Source organism: Vulpes vulpes, chromosome 12 (assembly GCF_048418805.1).
Source record: "Vulpes vulpes isolate BD-2025 chromosome 12, VulVul3, whole genome shotgun sequence".
Lineage (NCBI taxonomy): Eukaryota > Metazoa > Chordata > Mammalia > Carnivora > Canidae > Vulpes > Vulpes vulpes.
This window is the reverse complement of record NC_132791.1, coordinates 71750320-71772642: the sequence shown is the minus strand read 5'-3', so window position 1 is coordinate 71772642 and position 22323 is coordinate 71750320. Positions and strand designations below refer to the sequence as shown.

At 46.9% G+C, this 22323-nt stretch overlaps 1 protein-coding gene across 4 annotated transcripts in view; it reads right to left on the bottom strand.

Annotated features, from left to right (window-relative positions):
• Window positions 1-268: 268 nt before the first annotated feature.
• Window positions 269-22323, bottom strand: part of RUFY1 (RUN and FYVE domain containing 1) — a 64728-nt gene continuing 42673 nt past the window's right edge. For all 4 annotated transcript variants that reach the window (XM_072731847.1, XM_072731849.1, XM_072731848.1 and 1 more), the window contains exons 12-18: window positions 9693-9790; window positions 7927-8046; window positions 7250-7379; window positions 5326-5420; window positions 3138-3186; window positions 1784-1861; window positions 269-897 (exon numbers count right to left, since the gene is read on the bottom strand). In XM_072731847.1, the coding sequence (XP_072587948.1) occupies window positions 754-897; window positions 1784-1861; window positions 3138-3186; window positions 5326-5420; window positions 7250-7379; window positions 7927-8046; window positions 9693-9790 (714 nt within the window). In that variant the 3' untranslated portion in view covers window positions 269-753. The remainder of the gene's footprint in view (window positions 898-1783; window positions 1862-3137; window positions 3187-5325; window positions 5421-7249; window positions 7380-7926; window positions 8047-9692; window positions 9791-22323) is intronic.

Below are 22323 nucleotides of genomic sequence, written 5' to 3'. Positions count from 1 at the left end.
CTATCTGGAATCCACTAGATTAGTCCCCATCGTTTGTGTCAGCTCCCTGTTGTTGTGTAAAGGAACAGCATCTGAGCTCTGGTAATAAGGTTATCTCCCCTGTGCCCATTGGTGGAAACCGGGCAGGGCACAGCCTGTGCCTGAACCCAGCAGATGCACCAGCCCTCACCTCCCTAGGGTCTTTAGTCCTAGGCCTGACAACAGGGGTGGCACTGAGGCCAACCCCTTTGAAGCCTGACACAAGAGCCTACAATTTTCTGCACCAGAATGAAAAATAAAGGATTTTATTGTAGGCCCAGAGACATATAAGGGTGTGACATGGCAAGTCTCTCTGAAGCAGGGAAGGCACAGTGCAGGGTTGGGGGTAGGAGGAGAGGAACTGGATTGCTCACTAATCTATAGCTGCTGAAAAACTGGTTAATTTTTTGAAAAGTGAAAAATGACAGTAGCAAAATCATGAAATTATCATCTGAGCCAAAGCTGGCGATGTAGCCAAGCGAGAAGGTAGAGTGTCTGTCCCCATGGGTTAATTCCACACAGCATGGAAAAGTGTGTACCTCCCAGGCTGGAACATGGTTCCGGAGCGCCCGCAGACCCAATGGGGATCGGAGTCCTGCCTCTGATTCCCTCAGGAAACACTCCCCCCCCCCAACCCCCCCCCCCCCATCAGCCCCTGAGACCGAGGTTTGGCACTGTTCCAGGGTTGCTCTGGCACCGAGACGCCCTGAGACAGGCCCTGCGGAGGCCCTATGCCTAGGAGCCAGTGGAGGAGCAGCGCTGCAGGAGCAGGGTGTGGCAGCTGTCGCACACGCGCACGGGCTTGGGGTAGGAGGGCAGGGCCAGCTCGTTGCTGGAGCACATGTTGCAGAAGATGTGGCCACAGTGGCGGCAGTGGTGCTAGAGAGCAGAGAAGAGGCAGTCACAGTAGGCCTTTGGAAGTCTGGCCCTCCCCCAGAAGCAGGTGTCGAAGTGGAAGGGGTCCTGGTCAACCCTGGTTTCTAGGTTTGTGTTCCTCTAAGGTCCGTGAGGTGCTGGTAGAGGGCGTGCCTTTGTGTGTCTGCATGACTGAGGCTCTCCTGCTCTAGCACGTCTTACTGGGGTGGCTGGTGGGCCCTGTCCCCTGTACTCCCTGCAGTCAGCTGGAAGAGACTCCAGGTTTCTTTAGTCAACCTTGCCTGGTGGTGGGCAGCTGCCTAAGCCCTGGGCACAGGTCAAGACAGGCATCCACAGAGCCTGCCTCCCTCAGGCTAGACACTGGACCTTGACCTCAGGGTGGGGCCACGTGTGGGGTAGCCTCAGGACCTGCGGTGAGGCACGGGTGAGGATTTGGGGATGGATGAAAATGCACCCCCATGCGGTACTGTTTGCTGGCAGGGGAGGGGTCTGTGGCCTGCCCCCGTCCTGCCCAACTAGTTCAAAGGCTGGGTGAGGACTTCTGTCCTCGAGGACCTGGAGGCCCGCACCTGCCCACATCGCCAGCAAGCTCTTCATGCTGCTCAGATGCCCGTCCTGAGGCCTGCTAACAAACCCACAGGTTCTCTTCAGGTGGTTTTTGCCTAATTTGGCCAGATACTGGTCCTGTTGCTCACAGTGAATTTTCAGTGACACACTCACCTAGTGTTCTCAGTTACTGAAAGATTGGGTGGGGACAAGCAGGAAGGCTGTGTGCGTGGGCCAGGACCCCAGCGGGCACGGTCACGGTGCAGTAGCCCTGACCCACAGGCACCCACAGAACGGGCAGAAGGGGCCCTCCAGGAGCTGGTGGGAGACCTGCCCCATGTACCTTTCTCCGGGAGATGGAGAACTCCTTCTCACACTGCTTACAGTGCGTTGCCTCGTCATCCTTCAGCCACGTGTGGCCCTGAGGGGGAGAGACCACAGAGAAGCTCACTTTACGGCAGTGGCCGGGCTACTCTTCTAACAGTGCTTTGGAGGGAGGGTGGCCTCTTCACGCATGACGCAGCCTCCCAGGCCGTGGGCGCTTGGGCTTCTGGGTCCCTGCAGGTCACCTCTGGGCCTCAAGCCAGAGTCCCTGGCTTCCTGTCACCCTTAGCCTCTCCCACCCCTTCTTGGGCTGAGGTAGCAGAGTTGGGGTCTGAGGAGGCCTGCTCCACGGCGGCTGCTGGCTGAATGGGGTGGAAGGAGGGGCCGGCCCATCACAGACCACATGGACCTGCCACTGTGCCCCTGCCCACACGCTAAACCTCAACCCTCAGAGCAGAGCAGGGAGGCGGAATCTGAGGCTTTAAAGCGCCTTTCTGGAGATCTAAAGGGAAATGAGAATGTGCCATTAATTCAGCCCCAGGAACTAAATGCTCAAATGATAAGCTTTTCTGGCTCCTTAGCATCCTTTAGCCATCACTTTCCCAGTGACAGAGTGACCTTAGGAGCTGCAGCGCTGGTCCCAACAGCTCCTTCCTGTGGTGCTGTCACTGACACATGTGGGCAGCAGGGACAGCAAAGATAAGCAGCTCATAGTAACCACATCAAGGAGCTTTCCATCTACGAGGGAGGGTAAAGCTGGTGATGCTAAGGACATGTCCGGGGCTGCCACCTCAGACCTGTGATTTGCCTGGGTCTCTGATCCAGCAGGGGCCTGAGGGCAGACATGCCTGTCCCAGGCAGGCCACCCCTTCCTCTCTCCCTTCTCTACCTGGCCAGATTGGCACCCATACTGGGTCATCTGCTTCCTCCCCTGGAGATAGTCCAGAAACGTGGCCCAGCTCAGGGCCTGGGCCTGGGCTTGAGTGGTCCTCAGAAGCAGCACAGAGCACTGCAGCAGGGCAGGGTGGCTCTGGGCCCCTGCACTTACAGGGAGAGGTCTCCTGCTCCCTATTTAAAAATCCCAGGTCTCTTTCTGCCACTTTCTGTGTCCTTGATTTGGGCACCCATGCCTTAGGCTCACTGCCGACCCACGGTGGCTAGCTGAGGGGCTGGAATCAGGACCCAGGTTCTGGGCTGGGCTGGGCCCTGCCACCCATCAGCATCACTGTCTGACCTGTCAACAGGTGACAGCCACCCCTGCCACCTCTAGGACACTTCCTCACCTGACTTGAGAACCTGAGCATACACAGAGCATGAGCTGGGCTAAGCCGGAAGCAGTGATTCTGATGGTAATAACGTTAACAATCCAGTACCTTCAGCGCCTTGTTTACTTCCTTGATGTCTTCCATCTTGAGCTTTGACCTTAAAAAAAAAAAAGAAAAATAATTTATAGGTGTGAGAAGCTCTCAGATGCAGCAAGTCCACAGTGACTGTCTGGCTTGGGGAGGGTGACGGGTCTTAGGAGAGCAGTTCCAGAACACACTTTTCACCTTTTATCATCCCAGAGTCACATCATGCTGGCTCATGCCTGCCATACTCTGAGGCTGAGCCTGTGACCAAATGTGGCCCAAAACACAGACTGTCAGCCTGTAAGTTTTAAAAAGACTTTGAAAGGGGATTCCTGGGTGGCTCAGCAGTTTAGCACCTGCCTTCAGCCCAGGGAGTGATCCTGGAGTTTGGGGATCGAGTCCCGCATCAGGCTCCCTGCATGGAATCTGCTTCTCCCTCTCTGTCTCTCATGAATAAATAAATAGAATCTTTAAAAAAATAAAGACTTTGAAATACTAGGGACCATTTAAAAGTTGAGAATAAGGGATCCCTGGGTAGCGCAGCGGTTTGGTGCCTGCCTTTGGCCCAGGGCGCGATCCTGGAGACCCGGGACCGAATCCCACGTCGGGTTCCGGGTGCATGGAGCCTGCTTCTCCCTCTGCCTATGTCTCTGCCTCTCTCTGTGTGTGACTATCATAAATAAATAAAAATTAAAAATTGAGAATAATTTCCTAGAAGTCAGGTTTCTGGCTTCTCTGGGCAACCTTCCTGCATGGGACATGTGCTTGAGTGGGGGTGTGGGGCCCCTGTGGGGCTTCTGTGGGGCGGGACTCCCAAGTCTGCAGGGCTGGCCTAGCCCCTCCTACTGCTTGCTCCACCTATAATCGTCCTGCACAGAGGTCAGGGCTGCTTGCTGTTGCCCTAGCTCCTGAGCTGTCTACACAGAAGACAGGCCTGAACATGGTCTAAACTGGTAGAACAGAACCAGTGTGTATTTCTAACTGTGGGGTGGGGCGGGGGTCTGAACCCCCTCTTGTGAAAGCTGAGATTGGCCAACACTGTCAGTGGGGTTTAACCTGATCTAAGTGTCAGAGTGGCAGGGTTCTGAGCCACGAGACTCGAGGGCTGGGAAACAGCGCTAGGGCCTTCGTCCCACCCGGAGCGGCTCAGACCAGAGGCTGCTCAGATGGCAGCCTGAGTGTGTAAGCACATCCCTGGGAATCCCAATTGGGGAAGGACCCGGATGCTGCCGAAATACAGAACCTGGGCTGTGCATCCAGCTGGAGGAGGGGGGATATGAGGAGAGCCCTGTCCTTCTATCACGTGGTGTGGACTTGCAAGATGCTGGGGCGGGGGGAAGCAGCTCCTTGGGGACCCCAGCAGCATGTCCTATGCTGCTGACATGGCGACCCCTACGCAGCCTGATGAAGGATGTCTGGGACATGCGCCACTGCTGTGTTCCCTGCTGCTTCTGGGTCACTGTGCTTGGGGCAGGCGCTAGAACAGGATGCTTGTGGCGCTGTGGGAGCCCAAGCCACCTGTGAGGGAGCAGCAGATGGCAGGAGTGAGACATGGGTTCCGGATGGCTTTTTTGGCTCAAGTATGTGAGTTGGATTTCTGTCCCTCTGCAACCATGAATCCTGACTCATAAGAGGATAAGGCTCCCCCAACCATCAGACAAATAGGCAAATCCTACCATGCAGCACTGTGACCTATCAGATGGGACACCAGGGCGGACAGGTGTCAAGTCAAAGGAGAGGCAGAGGTTCCAAGGTCTGTGCTCCTTGAGCAGCACCAAGGACATACTAACAGATGCTGGCAGGTAAGAACATCCAGAAAGGGAGGTAGGGATTTGTGCTTACCCTGTTGGGGGGCTGGAACCCTCAAACCATAGGGCCTCATCTGGTCTAACTGCAGCCCAGCCAGAATCCTGCTTGCTGCCCCTGCCCACCTGGCTCCCTTGGGACCTAGAGGCTGAGCTAGTGGACAGGAGGGCTCACCAGGGGGATTTCTGGATGCCTCAGTTGATTGGCGCTGAGCTCTGAGGCCTGACTTCTCCTGGGAGGTCGCCCTCCAACACTTGGCAGGCCCCCGGACCAGCCCTTCCTCTTGTGAACAGCAGAATTTGGTCTGGGGCCCAGTGGACAGGCTAGTGTGACTGTTGGTGTGGGGGGAGTGGTGGCCCTGACACAGGTGGGAGGGCTGGGAGGGCAGGGAGGGTGGGCTTCTTACTGGCTGAGGTGCAGGCCCATTTCCTGGAGAGCTTGCTCCTGCTCGTCACAAACCTTCTGCAAGTCTGCCTTCTCATCCTGGAGCTCCCGCAGCTCCTAAAATGGACCAATCGGAGGATTGTCACCCTGATGGCAGCAGCAGGGAGGTCAGGATGTTTTTCAAGAACAAAGAGCAGTTTTGTGGTGTTGATCTCACTCGAGCAGGGGTTATTTTGTGGATTACTTCTGCTGAGTGGCTCTCCTGTCCCAGTGCCGTGGGACAGGAGAGCAGAGGCCCTCACGGGGTGAAACAGGCCTTGCCAGCTGAGTGGCTATAAAAGACTGCTTAAACAGAGAATGGCCTCTACACCTGCACAGCCACGACTCCTGCAGAAGCACAGCGAAGGCTTATCTAAAGAAACTGATTTCTGGGAAGGGCAGGTCTGTTGGAAACTGTCTAAGACACTTCCTGGGAGTGAATGACCAAGGCTGATGGAGGCCACATGTGAAATCTCATTCATGGCCTAAGAATGGAAAGCCTTCTGGAGCCCCGAGACCACCTGTGCATGTGGGCAGTGAAGCTCACATGTAGACACCCGCTATGATCTGTGTCCTGTGCCCCTTGAGGACACAGGCTGGCGACGGCAACAAATACCCAGGAGAGTGATTTGGGGTTCAGGGCTGATGAGGGGGAGCCTGAGTGGTGGGCACCTCCCTCCCAGGTGCCCTGGGGCCTTCTCCCTGAGAACCTGATGACACAGGCACATGAGGGCCCTATGACCACGTTATATGTAGTTTGTTTCTTGTGTGTGTATGTAAGTGCAGGTGGGGGATGGGGAGGGTGTGCAATTCAAGTGTTAGACTAAAGAGAGCCTCAGAAGCCCCCAAGGAAGCTCTTCCCCTCCCCAGTGGGCTCCTCTGGGAGAGACTCTTAGACACTTTTCAACAAAGATCAAAGGGGGTTGGTTGGCTCATTGGGGCCGTGCAGCAGTGCCCATCACCACGTTCAACACAATGAAATCCCCAAGGGTCCTCTGCTAGGGCAGGTGTGCAGCGGATGGTGTACCAGTCCTGCTGGGAGCAGCTGTGGAGGCCACAGACACCCCCTAGCAACCCTGGCAGCAGCCGGCTCTCACTGGCACTGTGGGGGAGGCAGCTGGGGATTTTATCCTGAGGAGAACTCATAGCCTGCCTGGGTCCCCTGGGGGGCCTATTCTGCAGGCAAAGATGCCGTTCGGGTAACCTACTTCCCCATGCACTCTGAAGACTTTGCCTCAAGATCCAGGGCTCACCTTCTCCTGATAACTGAGGGGACTCCAGAGAGAGACTAGACTCAGGTCTTGTCTAGTGGGGTGGAGGGTTCTGGTTAGCTTGGCTTCCCAGGCGTGGCCCAGGGCCAGAACCAGATGGTTCTGGGGAGCCAGGATAGCCAACCCTGGGCAGTGGCCAAGCCCCTCTTGGGGGAAGCCGTGGACTGGCACTTGCTGTAAAGTGTTCACGTTTACTGTTTCCTCTCCTGCAAGCCCAGCCCCCATCCACACAGTAGCCAGTGACCATCCTAAAACCGAAAGGGATCCAACAGCTTCCTACTGCGCTCAGGATAAGATCCAAATCTCTTCCAGAGCCTTCGGGGGCCCATGATCAGTGTGCCCACCCAAGGCTGCAGCTCCAGTGCCTCCTTCCACCACTCGCCACTACTCGGCCTCACTGCTCTCTGCTCCTTCTCCATGACAGACCTTCAAGCTTCCTGTGGCCTGAGAGGTTCCTGGCTTGCATCTCTCCGTGGCTGTCCCTGGTGCGTCATCCGAGCCTCCTCCCTGGCACTCTTCCCGGACCCCCCTCCCAGTGCAGCCGTCTCCCTGTGTTATTGCACCCCTAGCAGGGCTCCAAGTGGTCAGGCTTCCCGGAGATGCCGGCAGCTCTTCTCCCCAGGATGGCTGCCTTACCTTTTTTAATCCTTCCACTTGCTGTAACTCGGCTCGGAGTAGGGAGGAAGTGTCTTTCTCCTGTTGTAATTCTCGCTGAAGAGCCTGTCTCTGCTCTTTTTCTGATTTCAACTCTTTCTCTAGACTCGAGCTGTTTTCCCAAAATGAACTTGAGTTAGTCTCAGAGGAAGAGGTGCATGGAAAATGTACAACCTCCAACCCATTTTCCACCTGGGAAATGTGAATTCATAGCAATCAGAACTGCGATACGGGTGTCTGAACCCGTCACCTGCAGGGATCCGTCTGCTCTTCTAGAAGGGACACCAGGACCCTGCAGGGAAGCAGGGCAGGCACACACTTGATCCCACGTGAGTGGAGAGAAAGGAAAAGCGCCCCAAACACTTTCTACTAAGGGGAGGGGGGACTGCAACACGTGTTCTGCTTTCTCTAACCCACAGCCAGCTTCCACTGGAGGACATAGGATGGGGGTGGGAGAGAGCTACTGCACACCTCCTGTCACCAGCTGCGGGGCCCAGGGATGTTCCTGAACCCCAACCCTCTCCCTGGAACTAGTGCTCTCACTTATGGAAGGGGACACTGGCACTTCTCATCACTGGGCTGGACACATTCTGATCCCAGCCTTGCAGGGCTAAACTCACAAGGGAGCCCCCAGGGAGCGCCCCCTCCCCTCCACCTACCACTGCTCATGTAGCTGTGAGAGCTGCTGCTGCAGTGCGCACGTCTGGCTGCCCAGCTCCTGCTGCACCTTGAGGCTCCGCTCCTCTGCCCCTTGCCGTGCCCTTTCTGAGAGCTGTAACCTGCACCCAAAGAACCAGGTGTGTGTGAGAAAGCTGCCCTCACGACTGACGACTGGCGGTGGTAGTGTACCTTTTCAGACTCCTGTGGCTTGGGTTTTAAATAAACAGTAAAACTGACTCATGGCTATTGCGGCAACCAGGAGGATCAGGAGACCAGGAGACATAACAGCTCTGTCACCCTGGAAGGCTCCCTAGTGCTCCCCTCTGTAGTCACCCCTAAACCCTGGCAACCACCGATCTGTTCTCTGATACCATGGCTTTGTCTTTCCAACAATGTCCTTCAAATGGAATTATTCCTCCTATAACCTTTTGAGGCTGCGGCTTCTGCTTAGCATAGTATCTGAGATCACTCTCAGTCTGGGTATTAGTGGCTCCTTCCTTCCAATGGGCCAGTGTTATTTCACTGTATAGAGTGCTGGTTTGTTTATCCTTCACTAGATGAAAGACTTCGGATGCACTTCTAGGTTTGGCAACTATGAGCAGACCTGCTATATAAATGTTTGCATAGGAGTTTTTGTGTGAGCATTAGTCTTCACTTTCCTTGGGAAGGACTGCTGGGTCCTATGGTAAGGGTATGTTTAAGCTTTAAAAGACTGTTTCCAAAGTGGCTGTACCATCTTGCATCCATGCAGGTAATGTAGGGGAATTCCAGTAACTCCGGAGTCTTCTCAGAACTCACCGCTGTCATTAAAAAGCTCTGGCTGTTCTAGTAGGTGTGCACTGGTACCTCAATGTGATAATATGCACAGCCCTAATGGCTAGTGACAATGAATATCTTTTTATGTGCTTGCTTGCCATCCATATGTCTGTCCTTTTTGGTGAAGTGTGTGTCCAAGACTTTTGTCTATTTTTAAAGTGGGTTGTTTGTTGAATTTTGAGAGTTCTTTATATATTCTGGATACAGGTCATTTGTCAGTTATGTGATCAATTTGTGGACATTTTCTCCCAATCGTTAACAGTTTTATTCTCTTAACCATGTCTTTTTTTTTCTTCTTTTTCTTTTCTTAACCATGTCTTTCACAGAACAAAAGTTTTACATTTTGATCAAGTCCAGTTTATTAAGTTTTCCTCCCATGGACCCCAGGCTTTCATGTCTTGTATAAGATCTCTTTGACTAATCCAAGGCCACAAAAATTTTCTATGTTTTATTCTACAAGTTATAAATTTTAAGTTTTCCATTTTGACTTATGATCCCTGTGCAGATAATTTTTGTATGATGCATGAGATATAGACTGAGGTTCATTTTCTTAAAGTTTATGGATGTCTGATTGTTGCAATATCATTTATTAAAAATACTTACCTTTCTCCACTGAAATGCCTTTGCACCTTTATAAGAAAATCAGTTGTCACATTTGTGTGGGTCTGTTTTCAGACTATTGTGATCCACTACTGATTGATGTGTAAATATGACAGTGACAAAGAGCTCACTGTATAGGTCTGACCCCCTGAGAAGACAATGTGATAGTCACTCAAACATTGGTTAAAGGAATATACACTTAGGCAAGGCTGGCAATCAGCCCCCTTGCTCAGCAGGACTAGGTCCCAAAGGACCACCAGAAGGAAGTTGTCTGTCCTTCTGAGAGAGACTTCAGGTCCAGAGAATGTCCCATGTGTTCTAGGGAGTATTTGCCAGGGGCAGTGATTACCTTTCTTCCATCTGTTTCATGCTGGACATAACTTGGTTGTTTTTTTCTTCAAATGATGTGATGGCGTCATTCTTCTGCTGTAAACAGCTCTCTGCATTCTGCCAAGGCAAGGAAAAGGGGTCATACTCTGCCTCTCTCTTACCACTGTGCCTACTCGGAATTAAGAGCAGGTTTGATTTTATCCTCTGCTTTAACAACACTTTTGGGAGCATTTCATTAATTGCTGCTCTTCCCCACAATGTGGGTCACAGCTCCCAGCTTCATCAACACAAAGAAAGGCCCCGAATGAAGTAATGAGCCTTTCCTCTAAAGGTTCATGTTTCTTTTCAAAAAGGAACTTCAGAGTGGGATCTGACCATGTTACTGAACTGTTCCCATGTGTCCAGCATACAGGTGAGCTCATCTGGCCTTGGAGGGATGGTTAGCTCCCTTCTCTGGGCAAAGGGAGGCTCAGAGAGCGCGCCTGGTGGAGACTAGCATGGATGAGTGGTACAACAGGTTCACGCCTGCGACTATGTGACTTCTGAATCCAGGCTTTGAACCAGGGCAGGTGCTGAGGGAGCAGGCGGATAGGGTGTGGCAAAAAAGCACATCTCTGTGTGTCTACGAGAAGATACTCCCCACCCCCTCTCCCCAGCAAGCTTCATTTGAGAGACAGTGTGCTCACAGGTGTGTGTGTGTGTGTGTGTGTGTGTGTGTGTGCGCGCGCGTGTGTATGTGAGGGGGCAGAGAGAGAAGCAGATTCCATGCAGGATGCAGGGCTCTATTCCAGGATCCTGAGATCAGGACTTCAAAGTCAGATACTTAACCAACTGAGTCATCCAGGCATCCCAAGAGACACTTTAATAAATAAAAGTTCTTGGGGAGCCCTGAGTGGCTCAGTGGTTTGGTGCCTGCCTTTGGCCCATGGTGTGATCCTGGAGTCCTGGGATTGAGTCCCACATTGGGCTTCCTGGATGGAGCCTGCTTCTACTCTGTGTCTCTGCCCCTCTCTCTGTTTCTCATGAATAAATAAAAATCTTAAAAAAAAAAAAAAGTTCTAATACATTGTTAAGAATAATATACAGACTGTATTCTTGGATCTTAATCTAAAACAATTAGACATTAACAACAAAACAATGACTAAAACCCCCTCATATCTTGGAAATGAAACTAAATGGCATATTACTAGAACTATTGAGCTAAAAATATAAACCAGAGGAATAATTATGAAATACTCAGAGGTAAAAGCTAGTGAAAACATTATGCAATATTGTGTGGTTCTGAAGATGTACTGAGTGTAAGATGTGTCTTAATTTTATATACTACTAAGAAAGAAAAACCTGGTACTTGGAACACATCATGCCACTGACTCTAAGATGCATCTAGGTTTCAGAGATGCTAAGATGTGAAAAATGTGCTTCTTAGATGATATGCTTTTGTTAAAATTTGAGGACCACAACTAAAGCTGCACTTGCGGGTAATTTTTAACTTCAAATGACATTTTTGTTATTTATTTTTATTTTCTTAAGTAAATTCTGCCGTCAGCGTGGGGCTCAAAGTCATGACCCTGAGATCAGGAGTCACACTCTACTGATGGAGCCAGCCAGGCACCCCCATATAACATTTTTTATGATATTAAAGAAAAGATAAAACGGATAAGCCAAGCATGCATTTCAGCAGGTGAAAATGAAGTACAGAGCAAACGCAAAGAAATCAGAAAGAATATAATAAAAGGGGGGAAAATCAATGAAAAACATTAAACGATAGACAATACAGAATATTAGGAAAAGAAGGTGGTTCTTTGAAAAGATTATTAGAGAAGACACTTCCGGCAAGAAGGGATACAGAAAACACAATCCAAGTAAGAAAATCTGAATGAAAGAGATTTAAAAACTCTGTAAAAGAACATTATAAACAGCTCTGAGCTAAAACATTTGAGAACCTAAACAAAATACATTTTGTAAAAAATATATCACAACTATCCAGAGAAGAAATAGAAAGTACAAATAGGTTAGTAAGCATTTAATAAATTGAAATGGTCATCAGAGTCTCCCTGCTCCCAAAGCCTCAGACCCGGGAGAGTCCTGTTACAGAGGTGGGTTCTCAAAACTCTTTGAGAACAGACATTTGTTATCTTATATGAATAATTCCAGAGAAAGCGAGCTTTAAGAGAGCAGGAAAGCTTACGGTGCCAGTCCAACCTTCTGAAGGCAAATAAGGTTAGTAAGAGGAAAGATAACTAGAAGTCCACCTAAAAAATAAACATCTATATTATATACAAACTATTGCTAATGGTACTGAGTCTATTTAAATATATCATAAGCAGGTAGGATTCCAGGAATGTTAATCAATATAAATTACAACACAAATAAAGGGGGAGAAAAAAAGAGTATGATTATCAAAAGAGATACAATACAGGGGAAAAAAAGCATGTAATAAATCCAACACTCAATCATGATAAAACTTCTGAGCAAACAAGAAACAGAAGTGAACCGCCTTAACTCACTGAGGATCACACAGCAAACATCTAGCAAGCATTACAGCTAATGGAGAAGCTTTTAAATACATTCCTTTTAAGATCAGGACCTCAAGTTTGCCCATGGTTTCTGCTACTGCGTAATATAGTCTTGGACAGCCTGGCCAATGCTCTAAGAAACAAAAATTGAGGGTAAAGAAATTAAACTCTATTTACCAATGATATGATCAATTACACCTAAAGCCAACAGATCAACAGAGAACTGTCAGGTCCTGGTGATGTGCAAGGCTGCTAACAGAAGATCAAGCGCGCAAGCACACGAGCTCTTTCCTGTATCAGTAAGACCAACCTAGATGATACAGCAAAATAAGGCACAGTCACATGAGCAACAACAATTATAATCCAGGAACTCACCTGGAGAAAATGTAAGACACTTATCCAGTAAAAAGGACACACACACACACACACACACACACACACACAGAGAGAGAGAGAGAGAGAGAGAGAAAGAGTATGTGACTAAATGAAAAGCTATCCCATACTCTTGGGATGGAATGACTTTATATACTATGGAGATCAATTTTTTCTCGAGTTAACCTATAAATCCAATGTAATCCCCATTTATGAAATTCAGTTGAATTTTTTTTTTTTTAAATAAATTTACTCTGGGACCTCCTACCTCAATCCTGGGCTCCAGTCCCACCTGCCCCTGCTGCTTGTACTGCTCCAGCCTGTGGGTCCAGTCACAGCTTGGTTCAGGCTGGATTATTTTAAAACATTTTTTAAAAAACTCTTTATTAGGGATGCCTGGGTGGCTTAGTGGTTGAGCATCTGCCTTCGACTCAAGAACATGATCGCAGGGTCCTGGGATTGAGTCCCACATTGGGCTCCCTGTGAGGAGCCTGCTTCTCCCTCTGCCTGTGTCTCTGCCTCTCTCTCTCTTTCTCTCATGAATAAATACATAAAATCTTAAAAAAAAAAAAAGATCTCTTTATTTGAGACAGAGAGAGAGAGCACGCACACACACAAGTTGGGGAGGGGCAGAGAGGGAGAGAGAATATCCCAAGTAGACTCCCTGCCAAGTGTGGAGCTCAAATCCCACAACCCTGAGATCACGACCTGAGCCAAATCCAAGAGTCAGATGCTCAAATGAACTGCCCAGGTGCCCATCAGCTTGATTTTTAAAAGGAACTTTATAAACTGTTCTAAAATTTGCGTCAAGAATAAAGGTTTACAAATAGAGTCAATCTTAAAAAAAGGAGGGGGAGGGAATAGGGGGCAAGGAGGGCAGGCTTGTCCTCTGTAATGGGTTGAGTTCTGTACCTCTCAAATCTGTACATGGCAGTCCTAACCCCTAGTACCACACAACATGACCTTATTTAGGAAGTGGGCCATCATGGACATAATCAGTGAAGATGGCATCACTGTGCAGTAGGGTGGGCCCTTAATCCAGTATCACTTGTGTCCTTGTTAAGAGGGGAAGTATGGACACAGTCATGCCTGCAGGATGGTATGTCAAGTGAAGGATTACATATGGTGGTCAGCAACCACCATGAGCCAAGGAGCCAGGGGTGCTCCGTCCGTTCTTCCTCACAGCTCCCAGAAGAAGGCGACTGTGCTGACACCCAAAGACAGACTTCTGGGCTCCCGACTGCAAACCAATGCAGCTCTGTCAAGCCACTTGGTCTTTGGTACTTCGTTACAGCAAGCCAACAGACATGAAACTTACTACACAGAGCTGTGCTGATTAGGTAACTCAAACAGGTAGACAGACTCAAGAGAGACCTCAGGGGCAGTTCCCCTCACATAGGAACCTGATCTACGATCAGGGTTGGCACTGCCAATGTGAACGAGAAAAGAGAGGATTAGTTTTATGGTGGCTGACTGTGTAGAGAAAACCAAATGCAGATCTGTAAGACTGAATATGAAAGTTAACTCTAGATACTTTCAGAAACCTATCTGTCAGGTTCATCAAACTAGTGTAGAATGTCTTTGACACACAGGCTTGGGAAACGGCTTCTTAAAATCCCAACTTCAGCCCATGACGTGAAAAGTTAGCACACCTGGCTACATCAAAAATAAGGACTTGAGGACACCAGAGGAGGAGGAGAGGGGATATACTGTATTCGAGGAAGTAAGGGACTGATATCCAGACTACATGCAGAATTAATGCTAATCGGAAAGGACAAGATAAGGGGAGGCTCTAAGACGGTGATGCACAAGACCGTAACCTCTCCTCCTCCAGACACACCAAACCTACACCAACACCTACTGTGATTTCCCCCTAAGATCATAGGGCTGACCAAACAGTTTCTGCATGCCAAACAGAGGGACCACACGGAGAAGGGCAGGAGAGGTGGGGACACAGGACGGTAACCCAACCCTGGTGCTGTACCTGTGGCAGGGTGGGAGAGCACCAATTGGCCTACGTGCATGTGCACCTGCCCTGGGGCATGGGGAACAGCTGCAGTTTAAAATGGTAGCTGGATTGTGCTGGATTGTGGGTGAACTCCCAGAGCATCTGCCAGGCTCTGGGGGAGTTTGCTGGAATGCTCCCCAGTTGCTGGGGAGCAGGCGCTGGTGAGGACCATTGTTGATGGTCCCCCTTCACCTTGACAGCACAAACAGCAGTGTGGTCCAGCCATTCTGGACAGCCCAACACCTCAGTGAGCCCCAGTTCCCCAGCTCTCATCAGCCCTCAGCGTCCCCGAGGGGCCCTCCCAAGCTCCAGCTGTCCTGCCAAGGCGGAACCAGTGCAGCACACACTGGACACCCTGGAAGGTGCCTGCTACAGCTCCAGCTGTCTTGCCAAAACAGGCCTATACCTGCTTTGGCTCTATATGACTTGCCAGGGCACCCACTGCCCAGAGCACCCTAGGACCCCACCTTCTGCCTTGTCTATTCCCACTTCAGCCATCCTACCTGGCCCTCCACCCCATGTGGAGCCCTTCAGGACCTCCTGGCCTGTACCCATTTAAGCTCCAGCCATCCCACCAGGATCTTCACTATGCAGAACATCCTGGGACCCCCCCTCACTTCTTGGAGTACCTTGGGGCCCCCTGGCCCATGTCCTTCATCAGCTCCAACTTCCATGGAGTGCCCTGGGAGCCCCAGCACACGTGCTTGATGAAGCCCCAGCACAAGACCTCAGACACACACAATCTACACAGGGCACAGTCCTACACAAGGTCAGTCACCTCTTTAAGACCTGAAGAGGTAGCTATTCTGCCTCATACACATAAATAAGCACAGGAAGTCAAACAAAATGAGGAAACAAAGGAATATGCTCCACATGAAAGAACAAGCCAAAACTTTAGAAAAATATCTAAATGAAAGGAAGGTAAGCAGTCAACCTGATAAAGAGTTCAAAATAATGGTCATAAAGATGTTCACCAGACTTGCCAGAAGAGTGGATGAGCTCAGGGAGAACTTCCACCAAAAGAAATTTTATTATTTTTTTTAAAATTTTTTAAAAAGAATTTTTTTTTTCATTTTTATTTATTTATGATAGTCACAGAGAGAGAGAGAGAGGCAGAGACACAGGCGGAGGGAGAAGCAGGCTCCATGCACCGGGAGCCTGATGTGGGATTCAATCCCGGGTCTCCAGGATCGCGCCCTGGGCCAAAGGCAGGCGCCAAACCACTGCGCCACCCAGGGATCCCTAAAAAGAAATTTTAAAAAAGGAACAGTAAGAGTTGAAGAATACAATGACTGAAATGAAAAGTATACCAGAAAGACTCAACAGAGATCAGGGGATGCAGAAAATCTGGCTCAGTGATCTCCAGGAGAGATAAAGAATTTCTCAGACAAACAGAAGTGAAAGGAGTTCATTATGCTTAAACCAGGCTTACAAGAAATATTTAAAGGAGCTTCTTTGGTGGAAGAGAGGAGGCCATTACTACAAGTAAGAAAATTATGAAAGGGAAAACTTTCACTGGTAAAAGCAAACATAAAGTAAGGGTTGGATCAATCAGTTATGAAGCTAATAAGAAAGGTAAACAAGAGTAGTAAAGGCAATTATATCAGAAAGTAGTTAAGGGATACATAAAATAAAAGGATATAAAATACATCATATACATAAAAAGGGAGTAAAAGTATAGTGATACATATATATATTATTGTATATATATATAATTGTATATATTATTGAAGCTCAATTTGCCAACATATAGTATAACACCCAGTGCTTATCCAATCAAGTGCCCTCCTCAGTGCCTGTCACCCAGTCACCCTATCACCCAACCCAAAATATAGTGATTTTTAGAATGTGTTCAAACTTGACAGACCTTAATAGACCTTAAGAGAACTTATAAACTGTTTATATTCAGAATGTTATATATGAGTCTCATGGAACTACAAATCAAAAACCTACAACACGTACACAAAAAGTAAAGAGAAAAGAATGTAAGCATAACACTGTGGAAAGCCATCAATCACAGGGGAAGAAAGCAAGGAAGAGAGAGGAACGCCTGGGTGGTTCAGCGGTTGGGCCTCTGCCTTTGGCTCAGGGTGTGATCCCGCAGTTCTGGGATTGAGTCCCACACTGAGCTCCCTACAGGGAGCCTGCTTCTCCCTCTGCCTGTGTCTCTGACTCTCTCTCTGTGTCTCTCATGAATAAATAAATGAAATATTTGAAAAAAAAACAAAAAAGGAAGACAGAACTACAAGAATCAACAGAAAACAATGAATAAAAAGGCAGTAAGTACATACCTGTCAGTAAGAACTTTATTCTTTATTCTATTTATTTTTTAAGTTGTATTTATTTATTTTAGAGCGAGAAAGAGCACATGAGCATGGGGAGGGGCAGAGGAAGAGGGAGGAGCAGGCTCCCCACTGAGTAAGGACAGCAACTTGGGGCATGTTTTCATGACCCTGAGATCACGACCTGAGCCAAAATCAAGAGTTGGACACTTAATTGAGCCACCCAAGCACCCCTATCAATAGTAACTTTAAAATATTTTATTTATTTGAGAGAGAGTGGCACGAGAGTATGCATGCAAGCAAGGGGGAGGGCGAGGAAGGAGGAAAGAATCTCAAGCAGACTCTGTGCTGAGCGTGGAGCCCAATGCAGGGCGTGATCTTACAACCCTGAGATCATGACCTGAGCTGAAACCAAGACCCGGATCCTCAACTGACTGAACCATCCAGGCACCCCATCAGTAATAACTTTAAGTGTATATGGTCTAAATATGCTCCAATCAAAAGACATAGGGTGACGAAAAAAAACAAGACCCATCTATATGTTGTCTTCCAGAGACTCCCTTCAGACCTAAAAACATACACAGATTGCAAGTGAAGGAAGGGATAGAAAAACATACTGCATGCAAATGGAAGCAAAAAAACCCAAATCAAACCAAGAACTGGGGTAGCAGTACCTCTTTCAGACAAAATAACGTTACATAATGATAAAAAGGGATCAGTCTAGCAAGATGAGCTAACAACTGTAAATATCTGTGAACCCAACACGGGAACACCGACTACAAAGAGCAGCTATTAACAAACATTAAGAGAGGACTGATTAAAAAAAAAAAAAAAAAAAGGGACTGATAGTAATACAATAGTTGGGGACTTTAACACCCTACTTACATCAATGGATAGATCATCCAGGCAGAAAATCTATAGGGAAACAGAAGCTTTGAGTGACACACTGGAGTAGATGGACTTAACAGATACATATAGAATATTCCATCCTAAAGCAGCAGAATACACATTCTCTTCAAGTGCACTTGGGACATTTGCCAGGAGAGATCACATGTTAGGCCACAAAAGGAGTCGCAATAAATGTAAGGAGTCTGAAATCATACCAAGCATCTTTCTCTACCACAATAGTATGTAACTTGAAATCAATTACAGGAAAAAACCTAGAAGAAACACAAACATGTGGAGGCTAAACATGCTACTAACAACAAATTGGTCAACTAAGAAATCAATGGAGAAATTTAAAAAAGTACCTGGAGACAAATGAAAGTGGAAACACAATGGTCCAAAACCTTTGGGATGCAGCAAAAGCAGTTCTAAGAAGGACGTTTATAGTGATAAAAGCCTCCCTTGAGAAATAAGGAAAAATCTCAAAACCAACAATTTAACCTTATACATAAAGCAACTAGAAGAAGAGCAAAAGCCCAAAGTCAGTACAAGGAGGAAATAATAAAGAGTGGATATAGTGAAACAGAGACTAAAAAAACAATAGAAAAGATCACATGAAACCAAGAGCCAGTTGTTTGAAAGATAAAACTGATCAACTTTTACCCAGACTCAATGAGCAAAAGAGAGTGGGCTCAAATAAATAAATAAATTCAGAAATGAAAGAAGAAAATAGCAACTAACAGCACAGAAATACAAAGGACTGTAAGAGGGAGGCCTGGGTGGCTCAGTGGTTGAGCTCTGCCTTTGGATCAGGATATGATCCCAGTTCGGGGACTGAGTCCCACATCAGGCTCCTTGTAAGGAGCCTGCTTCTCCTTCTGCCTATGTTTCTGCCTCTCTCTGTGTCTCTTGTGAATAAAATAAATGGATTCTAAGAAACTTATGATCGTCTAAGAATGAATCAGGAAGAAATAACCAGTTTCAAAGTGGTGAAACTGAATTTGTAATAAAAAAAACTCCCAACAAACAAAAGTCCAGGACAAGATGACTTCACAGGGGAATTCTACCAAATAGTTATTTAAACAGAGTTAATGCTTAATCTTCTCAAACTCTTCCAAAAAACAGTAGAGGAAAGAAAACTTCCAAATTCATTCTATCAGGCCAGCAGTGCCCTGATACCAAAACCGGAACAGAGGTACTATAGATCAACATCCCTGATAAATACAGATGCAAACATCCTTCAAATATTGGTGAACTGAATGCAACGAGCTATTAGAAGGATTATTCGCCACACTCAAGTGGGATTTCAGGATGCAGAGCTTGCCTGATATCTGTAAATCAATCGTGATACAACATATTAACAAAATGACAGGTAAAAACCATACGATCATCTTCATAGATGCAGGAAAAATATTTGACAAAATATAATATCCATTCGTGATAAGAACTCTCAACAAACTGGGTTTATTCCATCTCTTTTTTTATTTTAAAGATTTTATTTATTTATTTATTTTTCAAGATTTATTTTCTTCATGAGAGAGAGAGAGAGAAAGAGAGAAAGAGACAGAGATAGGCAGAGGGAGAAGCAGGCTCCCTGTGGAGAGCCTGATGTGGGACTCGATCCCGGAACCCCAGGATCACGACCTGAGCCTAAGGCAGATGCTCAACCACTGGAGCCACCCAGGTGCCCCTACTTATTTATTCATAGAGAGAGGCAGAGACACAGGCAGAGGGAGAAGCAGGCTCCATGCGGGGAGCCCGACGTGGGACTTGATCCCAGGTCTCCAGGATCACACCCTGGGCCATAAATGACAGAACCACAGCTGAGCATCAGACTCAGTGGGGAAACACTGAGGTTCCTTTAAGGTCAGAAACAAGACAAGGATGTCCACTCTTCCCACTTTTATTCAACAAAGAACTAGAAGTCCTAGCCAGAGTAGTCAGACAAGAAAAAGAAGTAAAAGGCATCCAAGTTGGTAAGAAAGAAGTAAAATTGACACTATTTGCAAATACATGATACTCTATACAGAAAACTTGAAAGACTCCACCAAAAACCCGTTAGAACAGATAAATGAATTCAGTAAGGTTGCAGATAAAAAATTAATATACAGAAATCAGTTGTATTTCTATATTCTAATAATAAGCACAAAGAAAAATTAAAAAACCACCCATTTACAATTGCATCAAAAATAATACAATAGGAATAAACTTCCCCAAGGAGATGAAAGACCTATATTGTGAAGATTATAAGATATAGATTAAAAAAACTGAAGATTATAGAAAGACCATGCTCACAGATTGGAAGAATTAATATTGTTAAAATATCCAGAATCTGTAGACTACCCAAAGCAGTCTAGAGATTCAATGCAATCCCTATCAAAATACCAACAGTATTTTTCATAGAACTAGAACAAATAATCTTAAAATTTGTATGGAACTACAAAGGACCTCAAATATCCAAAGGCATCTTGAGAAAGAATAAAGCTGGAGGCACTGCAATCCCAGATTTCAAGCTATACTACAAAGCTGTAATAATCAAAACAGTATGGTACTCAACTGAAAACAGACACCTAGATTGATGGAACAGGACAGGAGAGCCCAGGAGTAAATTATATGGTCAATTAATCTACGACAAAGGAGGCAAGACCATATAATGGGGGAAAGACCGTCTCTTCAACAAATGGTGCTGGGAAAACTGGACAGCTACATGCAAAAGAATGAAACTGGACGACTTTCATACATCACAAAATGGATTAAAGACTTAAATGTCGGGGGCAGCCTGGGTAGCTCAGTGGTTTGGTGTAGCCTTCAGCCCAGGGCCTGATCCTGGAGACCCAGGATCGAGTCCCACATCAGGATCCCTGCATGGAGCCTGCTTCTCTCTCTGCCTGTGTCTCTGCCTCTCTCTCTCTCTCTGTGTCTCTCATGAATAAATAAATAAAATCCTTTAAAAAAAAAAAAAAAGACTTAAATGTGAGGCCTAAAACCATAGAGCATAGATTGCAATCTCTTGGCACATTGGCCTTTGCAATATTTTTCTGGCTAAAGACAAAGTACAAACAGACTGTTGGGATAACATCAAACTACAAAGTTTTTGCATAGTGAAGGAAGCCATTCAACAAAATAAAATAGCAACCTACTGAATGGGAGAAGATATTTGCAATTATGTCTGATAAGGAGTTAGTATCCAAAATATACAAAGAACTCCTACAATAAACAAGAACAAAACCAATCTGATTAAAAATGGACAGAGATACCCGAACAGGCGTTTTCCTACAGAAGATATCCACATAGCCAACAGCAGGTGAAAAGATGCCCATCATTACTAACCATCAGGAAAATGAGAATCAAAACCACGCTGAGATGTCACTGGACACTGGGGACAATAGCCAGTGCTAAAAAGACAAGAAATGACAAGTGCTGGTGGAGGAGATCAGCTTTCTGATGATCTGTTTGCTGGCCTGGTGGTTGCATTCGGGACCAGTCACAGATGTTCTTCATGCCTGACTCGTGGTTTCTTTGACAATACAGTCCCCTCAGTCATTGTATCTGCTGTTTATTTCCCCTCAATCCATGTGTCAGTGACTACAGTTTACTGCTTCATTTATTAAACACAGTTCTTGTGCCTGCCTCACAGCACTGTGTGGGCAGGGGCGGGTTGTAAACTGGTGCAGCTACTGTGAAAAACAGTCTGGAAATTTCTCAAAAAATTAAAAATAGGGGACACCTGGGTGGCTCAAGCAGTTGAGCATCTGCCTTTGGCTCAGGGCATGATCCTGGGGTACGGGATTGAGTCCCACTTCAGGCTCCCTGTGAGAAGCCTGTTTCTCCCTTTGCCTATGTCTCTGCCTCTCTGTGTCTCTCATGAATAAATAAAATCTTTAAAAACAGAAATATTATATGATCCAGTAATTTCATTGGAGAAAACACAAGTTCAAAAAGATATCTGCACCACTACATTCGCTGCATTATTTTACCAAGGACAAGATGTGGAAGCAGTCCAAGTGTCCATCGACTGATGAATGGATAAAGAAGAAGTGGTCCATATATAAAATGGAATATTAGTCTTTGAAAAGAATGAGACCGGGACAGCCCGGGTGGCTCAGTTTAGCGCCACCTTCAGCCCAGGGCCTGATCCTGGAGACCTGGGATTGAGTCCCACGCTGGGCTCCCTGCATGAAGCCTGCTTCTCCCTCTGCCTGTGTCTCTGCCTCTCATGAATAAACAAATAAAATCTTAAAAAAAAAAAAAAAAAAAAAAGAAAGAAAGAAAAAGAAAAGAATGAGACCTTGCCATTTGCAACAACATGGATGGATCTGGAGGGTATCATGCTAGGTGAAATAAGTCAGAAAGTCAAAGACAAAAACTATGATTTTCCTACTATATGTGGAATCTAAAAAACCAAACAAACCAGAAAAAGACTAAAAAATACAGAAAACAAACCAGTGGCTTCTAGAGGGGCAGAAGATGGGAGAGGTAAAATTTCCACTTCCAAATTAAGTAAGTCATAAGGATGGAAAATATAGTGCAGGGAATATAGTCAATAACCATGTAATTGTGTCATATGGTAACAGATGGTGACTGCAC